This window comes from Gossypium arboreum, chromosome 10, assembly GCF_025698485.1.
Source record: "Gossypium arboreum isolate Shixiya-1 chromosome 10, ASM2569848v2, whole genome shotgun sequence".
In the NCBI taxonomy this organism is placed as follows: Eukaryota; Viridiplantae; Streptophyta; class Magnoliopsida; order Malvales; family Malvaceae; genus Gossypium; species Gossypium arboreum.
Genome location: NC_069079.1, coordinates 120,125,897 through 120,142,363, shown reverse-complemented (window position 1 = coordinate 120,142,363; position 16,467 = coordinate 120,125,897). Strand labels below are relative to the sequence as shown.

Genomic DNA, 16,467 nt, shown 5'->3' with positions numbered 1-16,467 from the left:
CTTCACGCCTAATCGCCTCGAATAATTAAATGGCTCTTGATTCGCATCTATATCTTCACCACATTTAAAGCATAAGCAACTAGATCAACCTCGGCATACTTCTTTGGAGGTTTAATTTCTCTTCTTGTCCTGTTTTTGGCGATAGAGTATTGCGGTGAAGAAGCAACTCTATTCTCAATTTTGTACTTGGCTTGAGGAGTTGATTCGTATTAATCTGATGCTCCACCGCTTTTGGTTTTCTTTATTGGAAGAGTCTTTAAGAGATAAGTTAGGTAGCATAGCGCTTTCATCAAAACAACATCTCTGCTAATCACAACTTTTCTATTTTTAGGACACCATAACTTATAGCCTTTTACACCAGCTTTATAACCAAGAAAAACGCATTTAATGGATCTCGGTTCCAATTTTCCATTATCAACATGAGCATATGCAGGACACCCAAAAATCTTTAAATCAGAATAATTAGCAGGATTACCGGACCATACCTCTTGTGGAGTCTTTTTCTCAATGGCAACGGATGGAGATCGGTTGATCAAAAACATGCAAGAGAGGTCGCTTCGCCCAAAATGACTTCGTAAGTTGGCATTTGACAACATACATCGAACCTTCTCCATGATCGTTCGTTCATTCGCTCGCAACGCCGCTTTTGTTGTGGAGTATGACGAACCGTCAAGTGTCTCATGATCCTTCGACTTGCACAATCTATTAAACTCATCGTAATGTAACTCTAAGCCATTGTCTGCAGACGGAGGTATTTTATCTGCTTTTCCGTCTGCTTTTTCAATCATAATTTTCCAAGACTTAAATGTGGAAAACACATCGCTTTCGCTTGTGAAGAACGCCCAAACTTTTTCGGAAAATCATCAATAAAGGTTAGCATATAATTAGCTCCACCTCTCGAAGGCACTCGGACGGCCCCACGATCGTAATGGATATACTCCAACGCTTCCTTCGTGTTATGGATTCCTCTAGTGAATCGAACTCTCTTTTGCTTCCCAAAATACAGTGCTCACGAAATTCGGTTTGCAAATTCCTTGCCCATTAAGAAGTCCTCTTTGCTTAATTCGCCATGCCATTCTCACTCATATGCCCTAGGCGATATGCCAAAGTTTAGTAATATCATCATCCGACAAGGAAGAGGAAGCGACAATTGCATCACCGAGAATGAGAGAACCTCAGAAACATATAACTTGGCAATCTTTCTTTGCCCTTTCATCACAACAAGGGACCCTTTGAAATCTTTAAAACCCCACTTTCAGCTATGTATCTGCACTTTTGAATCAAGAGTACTCAACGAAATTAAATTTCTTTTCAATTCGGAACATGCCGACGTCACTAAGTGTTCGACAACTCCATCAAACATCTTAACTTTAATTGTTCCAACACCGCGATTTTACATGAAGCATTATTTCCCATCAAAACAACACCTTCAGACATCTTTGTTTCATAAGTTGTAAACCAATCCCGATTGGGACTCATGTGGAAGGTGCACTGAATCAAGTATCCACTCCTCGCCACTTTAGAATCATTGATGAAGCAACTAGAAGTTCACCATCGCTGTAGTCTTCTACAACATCGCCTTCACCGAATTTTTCGGCTGTTTTCCTTTTGATTCGCAGCCTCCCTTTTAATCTTATTTTGTAGCTTATAGCACTTTCAGTTTAATGTGCCCTTTCTTCTTGCGAAGTTGCAAGTTTTACCTCTGCTTGAATATTTCGATCTACCCTTAGATTTACCACGAGGATTCCGTTCTCGTGTTCTACCACGATCATCATTAACATTCCGGTCTTGTCTCCCACGAACAATGAGACCTCTCCCGAGAGTTGGGTTTAACCACAAGATGCTTCATCTTATCATACGAGGTTAAAGAATCATAAACCTCATCAAGCGTGAGAGACTCGCGGCTATATAAAATCGTGTCTCTAAAGGTTGAATAAGACGGGGCAACGAACAAAGTAGAATCAACCCTAGATCTTCCTTATCATATCGAACCTCCATGGCCTCCAAGTTTGAGAGAATTTCTTTAAACACCTTTGTTAAGTGTTCGTGTACGACGCACCTTCCTCCAAACGATGAGCATAAAGACGCCGCTTCATATGCAACTTGCTTGTTAGAGTTTTCGACATACATATTTGTTCTAGCCTCTTCCATAATGCAATGGCATTTTTTCTTTCATCACATCCTGCAAAATTTCGTTGGACAAATGCGATGTAATTGTGTTAATGCCTTTCGATCCTTACGCTTCTTCTCTTCATCTGTTAATGTCGAAGGCATCTTATCTATCCTAGCGGGGCATCCTCTAGATCCATCGTGCAAGAAGCGCTTGCATCTTAATTTGCCACAACGCAAACTGGTGTTGCGATCCAACAATGAATTTCATACTTCAAAGACGCCATTACCGTGATCGAGATGAATAACCCAAAGCTCGATACCAATTTGTGAAAAATAAAATAGAATAAAATAAATAAAAATAAAGAACACATAAATTTTACGTGGAAACCCTTTCGGGAAAAAAACCACGGGCAGAGGAGAAGAAAATTCACTATGTCGAAAAATTTTTACTCTAATACAAGAGGAATAGACTATGTCTATTTATAGGCTTGCAAAGCCATATTCTAGTAGGATTGAAACACCTTATCCTAATCAATATAAAATAGATGGAGTTTAATAAGGTTTAAAAACCTTATTCTAAAATAAAATAAAAGAAGTCCAGTTCTATATGGATTTTACTTTTATTTTATTTTCCATCGTATTTTATTTAAATAAGAATTTGGGTCACTTAATTCTAACAAAAATTTAATCCTATAATTTTTTTGTTTGCAACAAATGTCTTGACAAGTGGCAATGACAAGTGGATCTTTTGATTTACATTTTGCAATGGCAAGTGAGATATATTTCTTTCGTAGTTTCTTTGATAAACATATTTGTAACATCTCAAAATAGGGCTTTGATGTGGCGCCCCAAACTTGGTCGAAACGGTCCGACCCGAATTTCGAACATCACATTAGTCACCAAAGTGACTATCCATTTAAAACCACCACAAAACACAGTAACCGAGCAATCACACCACACAATTAATCATGAAATATTTATAAAAATCTAATATCATGCTTCTGTTGCGCTGCTCTGATCAACAATCAACAACAAGACTAATTCACAATTTAATACTTAACAGACAATTACCTCGAAAACTTTAGTTAAACATACGTGCATGCACTAAAATATTTTTAAAATACTATATTTGTAGGGTCTTGGAAAAAACCGTTTAGTTTAAAAACATATAATTAGATTTAAAACGTAATATATAGTAATATGTTGGGAAAAAATCCATTTCACAAATTTTAATAATAGTATTGTAGGATTTAATGTATAAGTCTTATTTTTGGAAAATTTATTAAAGCATCTCGTACAACCTCATAACATTATAAATTAATTAGTTAGTAGACATTTAACAATTTACATGACTTGACCAAATTCTGTGTTACATCTTATGCATACCAAGCACATGTTTGTATCCAAATCACACATAAAACATATAAAGCTTACCTCGTTCACCAGTGACTCTTCAACCTGCACTTACAAGTTAGTCGAAAAATTATTCAGACCAATTATCAAACAATCATAATCCATTAGTCTACAATTATTCAGACCAATTATCAAACAATCATAATCTGCCAGTCAATCATTTATCTAACGCAGTGATAAAAGTTTTAAACCAAACAATTAAATAGTCCACAGTGTCCCATTACAACCCAAAAATTATAAGTCTAATACTGAATCCTATAACCTGGTCCCAGATTGCCTTCCTCATTGGGTTTGGGAACACAATGACGTATCCAGATATAGCCTTGATTTGGATCACTTGGATGACTCACTCCCACACCTATCTATATGGTTGTGGAGTTAATTGCATAATAATTTGATCAGTCCGACCTGTCTTAGTGTTTGGAATAATAACTCTTTGTTATGTTTGTTAATGGACTACTCGTAAGACTGACTATTAGTATAAGTTGATCGTTCACTGTTTGCGTGTGCATATTGGAAATATTTGTTCCGACACTTTGTCAATTGCCTTTTATTTTTTTTATATTTCGGACTCATACTGAACTCGCGTAGCTCACTTCCCCTTAGTGTTTCTTTCATTCAGGTACTTTTCGTGTTCGGAAGCTAGATTCGGCATGCCAGAGGTCCCGGACTGATAAGTGTTTGGTTTGGTTTAAACGATGCTAATTTAACATTCAGTTATTACTTTCAGTTTTTTTTTTGTAAGGAGAATTATAAACTATGGTGTGAATTTTTATTTTTCGAATATTTAGTACGTTTTGGTTTATGATTTTTTAACTTAAAATTTTTAAAGTTGCGCATGAGTTTAAAACTAATTATAAAGTTTTCTATCAAGATGATAGTATAGTTCTTTGGAATGATAAGTTTTGAATTGATGTGTTTAAACCCATGACTCGTTTAGTGCCATCTTGGTGGCCAATGTGACCCTCTTCAAGATACAGTTAAACCTTCTAGGTCAGGTGTTGGGGCGTTACATTAGTAAATACATCTTGCACAACAATGTCAAACAAGCTTTTATTACCCTTTCGCATTGCTCGTGAAACCTCCTGATGAATTCGAAACTTTACATACACATTAAATACAATATAAAATCATTATTAGCATCCTTAAACTAAAAAAAAAAAGTAGCAAAATCACCACTCTAAGCTCACTTTTCTCATACCGAAAGTTTAACTATTTTTTTCCAAAATAGGTGTTTTACCACTCAAACTTTATCTCTAAGCCTTAATTTCAATTCTAACATTCCTAAATATCATCTAATTACATATCCAAACCATCAATTTCATCCAATTTTACTAATCTAATTTTTCTGGAAAAATCAAGTTTATGTGATCTTTTAAAAAAGGGAAAACATTCAATTTTCTTAAATTCATTAAGGATTTGTTAAATTAAGATCCAATACCTTTTAATTAGATCAAAATGAGTTAGAAATCACTTTAAATTAGAAATCACTTTAAAACCAAAGCTTATCAAAGAAATATGAGATCTACCACTTTTAATCCAAAAATTAACTCAAAATCAAGTGATATATTCAGATCTTGGTTAAATAATTTAAATCTTGAATTTAAATAATAACTCACTTAGTTTAATCATAAAAAGTTATAATCTCACCTCAATTTTGCAAAATCAATGATCTATGGAGCTAATTCGAGCTTTGAACATGTAAATAACTTTAGAGAAATTGAGGTTGAAAACATGAGTATTCTTCAAAATTGAAAAGAGATTTTATGTTTAGAGAGTTTAGGAATAAAAAAGGATGAACTAATTTTGAGAAAAAAGCTTTGAATTTTTTAAAGAAGATGAAAAGTGGGAGGGAAGGAGACGTGGGGGTTGTTAAATAGGCAACCCATTTTTAAAAATTGGGCCATTGCCCATTTAACCACCTCCAATTTTTTTCCTTTTTCAAATACGTCCGTACTTTTTAATTAAAACCAATTTCAAAATTATTTTCAAATCAAACCTCATTTAAAAAAAATCCTTCTTTATCAAATTAATTCCCAGACACCTAATTTTAATTTCCTAACCTAAAATTATTAATTCTAATTATTCTAATATTTTATTTAATTAACTCCTAAGTATTCAATTATATAATCTAATTACGATTTTTGGTTCACTAACCCCCGATTTACTTACTTGATTCTTCTAACCCGATTTTCGGGATGTGACACTTGAAGTTTCAGCCAAGCGAGTTGGGGTCGCCTGATGAGCTGTGGTTGCTAGTGCGTCAGGCAAGCTACAATCAATGTTTTGGATTGAGGATTAAATTTAGGAGTAGCCAATTGCTAGTTATACCAAAATTAGGAAGTCAACCTATTTTCCTGTTCACAACATGATTCATGCATGTAAATATTTTCTACTTCTACTACGAATAGGGCATCCTAAGAACATCAAAACACCTAGTGCCTATAAATTAAGTTATTTTCATTGAAAATTTCATATTCTTTTGAATGAAAAAAATCTCTCAAATTCCTTCATCGATTATCTTGTTGTCATGTTTCTACAAAAACAAGAACCCAGAACTTAGCTATTAGGATTTAACGTAAGACTATGTTTTTCTATTGTGTTGATATTTAGAAATAATTAAGAAAAGCATGAACTAAAGGAAACTAGGTTCGCCAAAAGACTAGCATGTACGAACCTAGGTTTGCTTCTGTTTATGTATGAGTCTTAATGTGTTTTTCCTGTTAGTGACTTGTCTATGCTGTGGAATTACGAATATAACAGAACCGCCTACAAGCAAAGACAAGAGAAAAGCGAAGCTTGTTTAAAAGCTTTCAGTAAATTGGTGAGTGTTCAGGGGTCACCACTTGTATGTGCAAACCGTAGAGTCAATTAAGAGCTTAGGACTTTAGCTTAAGTTTCGAGGGTAAGTCTTCTCCAAAACTCTATTTTGTGATTAAGTTTAAATATGTGTTTTTATGAACAATAATATGCAAGCTCTATATTGCGAGCTAATTATGAATAGTGTTCTGCGAGCTTCTCTTAATTTTTGAGCTCTATGTTTAAGTGAATGATTGACATTATAATCTTTTGAAACCATTGGATATAATGACATGCCATAGGATTGTGAGTACTCACCTCTGTGTTTTATGTTTTGGGCTAGAGGCCCTGGGACAGGGTAGGAGAAATAAGGGAATGTCAAGCTAAGATCCATTCAATATGATATGTTGGCGTGTTTGGAGAGTGCTAAGCTTTATGCTATGCTTATAGGAATGTTAAGACTCTTCGAGTCAAAGTGAGGATTTATAAGGAGATCCATTTATCCAACAAAAAAGAACATGTGAATAAGATTGTGTTTTTCAAAATATTATGTTTTACTGTGTTAAGCTAACTAATAGTAAATAACTTCAAACCTAGCTTCGTGTAAATATGTCAAACTCGGTCCACAAATCCGTAACTTTGTTTAAACACTTGTTTAACTTATGTTTTTGTGCATGCTATGTGGTTTTCCTGTATATTCATTGAGTTCGTAAGAGCTCACACACTCCTCTCTAAACATTGCAGATAGTTAGATCACACAGTGTGTAGTGGCAATGGCGAGTGATCCAGGCAAAGTATAAACACTAGAAAGGTGATACAAGAGAACTCTGGACATAAAGGCAATGTGGGTTTCTGCTTGGGCTTAGTGATCTCTTTCTATCTATAGACTTCGCCAATTGCTCTAAGTCTTGGTTTTGTTTTATATTTGTATTCAGTATCTCCTGCAAACTGATAAAACGATATATGCACACTTGAATTTTTGAAGTATACAAATATAGTTCAAAGATTTGCTAATATTTTTTTAATTCGTAAGTACATGCTTAAGTATTTAATCTTTAACAGAGTGTTTGCCATAAGCCAAGCATGTAATAAATCAAATTGACTAACTTATATAGAGTTCGCAAAAGTCATTGCAAAGTGATACAGTTATCGAACTGTGGAAAGTGCTAACCCTAACAATTGGTGAATTAGTACCTGTGAACCCTTAATAAATTTTGCAACATGAAATTATGAGAGACCCTGCGAAACATGTTCATAGAATATAAACACATAGGGGTCGTACACAAAGACCTAAGGAAACTTACCCCATAAAAGACTTAGAATGCATGAGCTAAGCAATGTGAGAACCCTAATGTCAGACAGTTGAACTGTTGTGTTCCGTGAGGTATATTGCTCTACAAAACTTAGAGTTTGCATGTTCTTAATTCCTTTAGTCAAATAATTATGTCTTCAGGGAAAGAGTAGTTAAGTTCTTACAAGCGATGTAAGTTCGTATGTTATTGCTGCTGCGTACCATGAAGTAAGCAATGTGAGTTCACAAGCTTGTGATTTATTAAATCTAAACATGTTTTATATTTTAACTTATGGTGTGTTGGAGGTTAACTTGGGTTTAAACGATGAGTCACTTAAGTGGCTAATGTGGTGTTCCATAGTTCAGGTCCAGTGACCAAATTGGGTACGGGGTGTTACAATATTCAAGGTTTTGATTTCTTATAAAGATGGGAACAAAATAAATATATATCATGTTTATGTTTGGCTGATTATGTTCATGGCAAGGTAGCTGTGTTTTCTAATTTGTTGTGGTCCGAGGTGGCTCAAAATGGGGAAGCTTATGGCTTTTTTATTTTTCTTGTCAAAGCTGCATGGACTAAATAAAAAGATAGCTAGAATAGCTCATTATAATCCACAAAATAATAGACTTATTATCAAAATAATATAAAAAAGTAATTATGAAAATGATATAGGATTTAGATTATTTTCGAAAATGGAATGTTTTTTATTGTATCATTGGGTGTCGCCAAGCTATAAGAAAACACCATATTAAATCTCACCTAATCATATGCCAATCACTAGGTGACATTGATATGAATTTTTTTAAAATATATTTTTAAAACTACACTATAGATTTTTTATTTTTTTATTTTTGGTGATGTGGCCTTAAAAAACCTGTTTGATTTTTATAAAGAAAAGCCTGGGAGGGAAAGTTGCTACCAAGTTCACCAACACTGTGGGATTGTATATTTGTATTCAATATCTCTTGCAAACTGATAAAACTATATATGCAAACCTGAAATTTTAAGTATACAAATATAGTTCAAAGAGTTGCTAATATTTTTTTAATTCGCAAGTACATGCTAAAGTATTTAATCTTTAACTGTGTTCGCCATAAGCAACTAAAACATGTAATAAATCAAATTGACTAACCCATATAGAGTTCGTCAAAGTCGTTGTGAAGTGATAAGGTTATCGAATTGTGGAAAGTGCGAGCCTTAACAACTGGTGAACTAGTACTTGCAAACCCTTAATAAATTTTGCTACACGGAATTAGGAGAGACCTTGCGCGCGAAATGTGTTCGCAGAATATAAACACATAGGGGTACGCGAAGACCTATCCTTTTTAAGGAAACTTACCCCAGAAAAGACTTAGAATGCATGAGCTAAGCAAGGGTGCAAACCCCAATGTTAGATAGTTGAACTGCTGTGTTCCGTGAGGTATATTGCTCTGCAAAACTTACAGTTCGCATGTTCTTAATTCCTTTAATCAAATAATTATGTCTTCACGGAAAGAGTAGTTAAGTTCTTACGAGCGATGTAGGTTCACATGTTACTGCTGTTGCGTACCATGAAGCAAGCGATGTGAGTTCACAAGCTTGTGATTTATTGAATCTAAACACGTTTTATGTTTTAACTTATGGAGTGCTGGAGGTTAAGTTGTGATTAAATGTATAGTCACATAGGTGGTTAATGTGGTGTTCCATAACTAGGGTTCAGCGACCGGACTGAATACAGGGTGTTACAATATTCAAGTTTCCGATTTCTTATAAAGATGGAACAAATGGAATATATATCATGTTTATGTTTGGGTGATTATGTTCATGGCTAGGTAGTTGTGTTTTCTAGTTTGTTGTGGTCGGAGGTGGTTCAAAATGGGGAACATTATGGCTTTTTTATTTCTCTTATCAAAGTTGCATGGACTGAAAAAAAGATAGCTAGAATAGCTCATTTAGATCCACAAAACATCGGACTTTTTATCAAAGTAATTATAAAAATGATATGGGATTTAGATTATTTTCGAAAATAAAATGTTTTTTATTGCATCACTGGGTGCTGCTAAATTGTTAGAAGATACCATATTAAATCACACCTAAGCATATGCTAATTATTAGGTAACACTTGTATAATTTTTTTAAAAATATATTTTCAAATTTATATAGACTAAAAATCTACTATAGAAGAGAATTTTTTATTTTTTATTTTTTGGTGATGCGGCGTGAAAAAACCTGTTTGATTTTTATAAAGAAAAGCCTGGGAGGGAAAGTTGCTGCCAAGTTCACCAACAACGCGGGGTATGCGGTTTTTTAGGTTTTTGGTAATTCGCAATTCAAGTCTTTCATAGTTTGGTGATTTTGTAATTTATTTTACTTCAGTCCATGCACATATTATTCTAATTTTAATTCAATTTGAAGCAAATTCCAAGTAACTCATTTGCATCCTGGTGAAAAAACCATATAAAACCTATTTATTTATGTCGCAAAACTATGAAAGGCTTGAATTGCCAATTATCCAAAATATCTCCATAACCCACATGATTGGTGAACTTGTTAGCAACTTTCCCTCCCATATTATAAACTTCTCCCTTAGATTTTTTTTTCATAAAAATCAAATCGATTCCGTTAATGTGTTAGACGGCTCTTTTTTTAAAAAAAAATTATTGTAATGATTGGCACTTTAACTTAATGACACACAAAAACCTATAAAAATGTTTATTTTCGTAAATAATCTAGAACTTATATATTTTTGTAATTAAATTTTTATATTATTTTAATGAAAAGAAAATCTAAAATAATTATTATGTAAACATTCAATTTTACCCAAAACATTTAATGAAAATTTTCCTGGTTTTGCATTCAACTATGGACATTCGACACCCAATTATATCAGTGCTGTGTGAGGTGTCGAGACCATTTTTTTTTTTTTTGTAAAAGGGTTTGACTTGGTGTTTGAAAATGAAAACGAATAATGAGATTCGCCACCAATCCTTTTTGATGAGGTGGGATCGAGTCACCTCGAAAAGTGGTTATTTTTAATAAACAGTTTGATTTATTAAAACAACGCTTTTGGTCTATGAAATTCAGAAAGACGGGTTCAGGAATCAGTTACCCATGAGAAAGGGTTAGCACTCTCGTAAAGCGCAAAATTGGTACCTAATTGATTAATTAATGTTTTAATGTCGAAAATTGAGAATTTGAAAAGATTTAAAAAAAATACGATGCTTTGTTAAAATATTATTTAATTGAAAATTTTTCGAGAAAAGAGCATATTTTACGTTAATCGAGAAAGAGGATTACGTCCCGCAAATTAGGACATAATGTCTTAAATTCTCGACACGATTTTAAACCCCAAAAATTATATTTATTTAAAAGATATTTGATAATCTCGGTTTTAGAAAGAAATCATATTCTATAAGTTAGAACACGATCTTGTCTTAATTTCTGAAAATATAAAAAACGTTCGTTTATTTGGATTTATCAAGAAACTCGAAATCCCATAAGTTAGGGAACAACTTTTCGAATTTTAAAAACACAAAGCATTGCTTATTTAAAAAAAAACGAAATCTAATGCATCGGGTAAGGATTAATGTAACACGATTTTGTAGTAAAATGTAAAAAATGAATTACAGTTCTAACATGCATAACAGACTAATAATTAATGCATTAATATAAATGACGATATGAAGGATGAAAATAAACGAACAAGCCAATCATAAATAAAAAGAAAATAATAAGTTAAGGAATTTAAAATTAAAAACTAATAATAAAAAATAAATAAATAACTATTACATAAAACAGTTTAAAAATAATAATATTGATGATAATGATAATAATTTTAATAATAGTACGAATAATAAATGATTATGGAGTCTTGAAAGTATATTAAAAATATAAATAGATAATAAATACTAAACATATAATGAAAAACAATGAGGACAAACATAGAATAAAAATGAAATGAAAATAATAATAATAAAAGGAATAATAAATGAAATAACAAAATAATACTAGTAATAGTTTAATTAAAAATTAAAATAAACTAATAAACAAAGAAATAAAGAAATTTTAAATAAAATGGTTCAAAAAAATAATAATAATAATGATGATGATGATGATGATGATGATGATAATAATATTAATAATAATACAAGTAAATATTGTGTAAAACAAAATAATAAAGAATTCAAAGATTGGAAATATATAAAGGTGTAAATAAATAAATAATAAAATGATAAAATAAAATCAATGTATTTAAAAATAATAAGTAAATAAATACAAGACAAAACTATAATAATAGTAATAATAACACTAAATTAATTAATAGCAAAAATAACAAAAAGGGGACTAAACTGAACTTTAAAAACAAAAATTTGGGGTAAATCAGAAATAAAGAAAAAGGAAAAGGACCAAATTGAATGCTCAAATAACAAGGAGGGACCAAAATGGGAAATAATCTCTTCCCTCCAAAACGCACAGCTTCAAGGAGGACCAAAACGAAACAGATGGAAAAGTTACGGGGCAAAATTAAAAAGTAAAAAGAAAGGATGGGATTTAATTGAAACAAGGCAAAAAATCAAAAGGACTAGCAGCGCAAATATTCCATTTTCCAAAAAAACACGAATCCTAGGTGGTTCGGGTCGAGTCGGTCCGATCCAGCTCAAAACAACGCCGTTTTGGTGTCTGGGGAAATAGGCCAAAACAACGTCGTTTTGGAATTCGTATATAAGTAAATTTTTTTTAAAAAAATAAATCATTTCACTTCTTTAAAAAAAAATTCCCAAAAACTCTCTCTCACACTCTCTCTCCCCTCCAAGTCCGGTTATGGCTCAAGACTTGGGACCATCGTGGCGACCATCGGTCACCGGTGTGATGTCTTGCCATTCCTGATGGTCGGAAAACAAAAGTCCTTTTTTTTTTGCTTTTTGACTTCCCTACTCTCAAAATGCCATCTTTCATCGGAGATGGGCCCTCGACTCCCCTTATGACGGCGCAAGCTCGAAAAAGGTAAGATCCGACTCTTTTTTAATTTTTTTTGTTCTTTTTTTTTAAAAAAAAAGAAATAAAAATAACATGCACGAAATAAATAAGGGATGCAGAATATAAAAAAAGAAAGACCTTTTCAAACTTTTTCTTCTCTATTTTCAATTTTCTACTATATGTATTCGTAAGAAAGAAGTTGAAAATACATTGATTCTTGAGTCCTTTTATAACCGAAAGAGAAAAAAAGGAAAACAATCCTTTGTTTTTTGCTACGATTTATTCTTTTCTTTGTCTGTTGCGCTTGTCTTTTTCTGCAGGTATAGTGATGGCTACGTGGAGGTACGACTGTGGTGGCGTACGGCGCTGGAGGTGCTGGAGGCTGGTTGCGGGGCAAGAGGCCCCTAGGATTTCTAAGAATGTTTTAATTTTTGGGTCATTTGGGCCTTGTATTTTTTGGGCAGGTTTTGGGTTATAAATTGGGCTTGTTATATTGTAATGGACTGTAAAAAAAAATTTAGGCTTTTATTTCTATTTATTATATTTTGTTTGTGGGTCTTAGGCCTGGGCCAAAATTGGCCTATTACAAGAGAGTCTACTCATCTTTGGCAATTTCATTCTGAGGTTTCATACCCCTTGAATTAGACCACATTCATTAATCTTTCATTATTTCTTTGATTTCTTTCTTTCTTCCCCCCCCCCCCCCCTTTTTTAAATCCTTCCTCATATCACAGTATCTTCAATTTTATATGCCTCAGCAGAAACCGAAAGTTCACAAATTATTCAAATCCTATTAAATTTTATTACACTCATATTGAACTTGCTTTCAATTTTTAGTTAGTATAAATAAAATTAACACCAAATGTTGAACTTGCGTTCAATTTTTTTTTTAAATATTTAAATTTCTTGGTAATCCAATTGAAGATTTCATCTAAATCATTAATTAATTGAAAGTGAAATTATTTCTTTAATAGATAAGAAAAGAGTCGAATAAAAATGTTGAATTTGAATTTACTTAGTTCGGATGTTGAAGGATTTTTATGTGAAAGTAAATGGATGTAGTATTTAGTTGAATATTGCTATATATATTTGGTATTTACAGTTCATATTTAAGGTTTATGATTGTTTCTATTATTAATGTCATCTTCAATATTTGAATATGTTTATATGTTTTAGCATATTTACACATTATGCATTTCTTTTTATAAATTTTTTCTTTTTAAATTTGTTTTTCTATTATTATTTAAATTTTAGAATTTTTATAACAATTTTATTTTAACCCATTGTGTTCATATTGTCTATATGTGTTTTTAGTGTTTGTATAAATACTTAACAACATCAAAATGATCCTCACAAAGAATTTAAACCATAAATCTTAAAATAAATTTATAACAGTAGTAGGACAACAATGACACAACAACAATAATAAAGTTCTGTAAGAGTATGATGATGACAAAGACGACAACAACAATTATTATTATTGAAGATACAAATATAAACCTTAAGTCTTATAACAACAAGAAAGGTCTATAAGAGTAGAATCATGACAAAGACGACAACAACAATTATTATTATTGAAGATACAAGTACAAAACTTAAGAGTTATAACAAGAAGAAAGGTCTATAAGAGTAGGACCATGACAACAACACAACAACAATTCTTATTATAGGAATAGGCAACACAGTTAAAATCCCAGCAAACAACTCTAGTAAATGATGTCAACAAAGAACAATTTTACCACTTAAACTATGTATTTCTCGACATTATTATACTAATAATGCAATAACCAAATGTTCTCAGGGGTAAACCTCAATGAGAGATGTCAAACCCACAATAGGAGTAATTTTGTAAGAACTAAAACCAGCTGCTAAAAATAGTTTAGCCCATTCTTCTTCCCGCCTCTCTTTTCCAGCCACCAATACCAACATCAACATGTCGAAAAAGAGTTGTGTTTTAGTTAAGCTTGAGGCTTCATCATTCACTTGCTCATTCTCCCTCACAACCATGTCAATTATGATCAACTTTCTTCCTACCTTGTCTTGGCTTGAAATGGCCTCTTTACATCGCTTCAAAATTGTCAAGCATCCTTCATCATTCCAATCGTGCAATACCTTCTGTTCAATTATCATTCATAATTAGCTCAAAATTAGCTAACCCACAAACTATGATTACATTTGCCTTCAAATCTTTGAATATTATCATGTGTAATGGAATTTGTTGTGCATTATTTATAAAAGTAAAAATACCAGAAAAAAAATAATGCGAATAAATTTAGTAAAGCTTAACCTTTAATAATATTGCGTCTCCTGTTGGAAATGCCTCAAACATGTTGCCTCCAACATATTTCAAGTTCTTACTCCCTTGCAAGCCAGCAACAATATTAGGAAGATCAAATACAGTGCACTCCATGAGTGGAAATGTATCAGCAATGGCCTTGGCCGTAGTTCCTGTGCCACCCCCAACATCTACGAGGGAGTCCAATCCCTCGAATGCCCCTTTACACTTGTCAACTAAAACAGTAGTAACCAATTGAGAATCACTAGCTAAGCCATCATTTATCAAATCTTTTAGCTGAGGATCATGGGTAAAATAGTCCCACAATGTCTTCCCATATGCAGTAGCAAATGGGGTATGATCATCATTTTGGAACCAGGTCCCTAGAAAACTCCAAGGCTTTGTTATAATAGGATCCATCGTAGCCTTCAAAGTAGGCGTTATGCAGAAGGGATTATTCTTGAGCAACATACGAGAAGAGTTGGTTAGAACATATCCTTCTTCTTGAGCATCATTGTCTAGCTTTTGGCGTGCAAAAAAGTCCGAGTGAACTAGAATGCGGATGAGCCTATAAATGTCGCATGCTTTAGTAGGGTTGAGCATCTGTAGCGCAGCAACCAGCTCGGTAATAGTCATGGGCTTGCCATGATTATGAATGATATCAAGGATGCCTAAATCAAGTGCACATTTTAGAGACATGAAGCTTACGAAGTTGAAAGCATGTCTCCAAATGTGAGCTTGTGCTTGGAGTGCCTCAATAGCATCCTCCCCATTAGCATTGCCCATATTCATCTTAGCTGACGTCTTGTTTGTTTTTAAAATCTTTTTGTTTTGAAGTGAATTAGCATACGGCTCAATATGCTATTTATAGGCTATGATACTCCTATTTGATTGGATAAGGTTCCATATGGGGGCGGGCTCTTCATCAATTTATGCACTAAAATTTGATGACTAAAAAAAAATAAGTGGTTGATTTCATCAACTGTTGTAAAATATTAATTAAATCTCCGTGTGATGCCATATGGAAAGTGGACTTTCCATATGTGGCTCCAAGCTAAACTTTCCATATGTGGCTCCAAGCTAAACTATCAGTACAAATACAGTACGGCATCAGTCCTGAGGGCATGGACCTGTTGTGATGCAAAATGATAAACAAAAATCAGAATACATACAAACCTAAAGCTATATAGCTTCTGGTCAAACTCATGCAACTTGTTGTGCGCTTCAAAAAGAAAAGGTTTATATCAACATTTTTAATTAAAAAGTGTTAAATATTGTAATATTAATATAATGTTAGAAATTTTGGTCTTAATATAATTTTTTTCTCAACCCATAGTAAAACCTTCCCAACATATTTTATGTCTAGAAGTCCCAAACTTTGAAAACCTTACCGCTACTACATAGATTAGATATATATTCAAAAATATGATACATGCGCAAGCAGATAGCTATTGAGACAAGTCAACCTATTACCGCAACCTACCTCCACGCCATTTTCACTTCCAAGTTCATGACTACCTCATTGATTTTTTTTTCTTTAAACAATATTCGCTCTCAATTTTAATCATAAAAGCAACATCAGTGATGAAAAAAAAGAAAAAACCCTTTTCATAAATATTA

At 32.8% G+C, this 16,467-nt stretch overlaps 1 protein-coding gene and 1 long non-coding RNA gene across 2 annotated transcripts; one reads left to right on the top strand and one right to left on the bottom strand.

Moving 5' to 3' along the window:
• The first annotated feature begins 12,554 nt into the window (after positions 1-12,554).
• Positions 12,555-13,161, top strand: LOC128281464 (uncharacterized). The gene is made up of 2 exons (XR_008271675.1): positions 12,555-12,599; positions 12,893-13,161. It is a non-coding gene; the product is annotated as an uncharacterized LOC128281464 (long non-coding RNA).
• An 866-nt stretch (positions 13,162-14,027) lies between these two features.
• Positions 14,028-15,748, bottom strand: LOC108488633 (probable O-methyltransferase 3). The gene is made up of 2 exons (XM_017792923.2): positions 14,860-15,748; positions 14,028-14,687 (listed from the first exon to the last, which is right to left on the bottom strand). The coding sequence occupies exons 1-2, from the start codon at positions 15,637-15,639 to the stop codon at positions 14,370-14,372; spliced, it is 1,098 nt and encodes a 365-aa protein (XP_017648412.1). The 5' UTR covers positions 15,640-15,748; the 3' UTR covers positions 14,028-14,369.
• Positions 15,749-16,467: the final 719 nt, after the last annotated feature.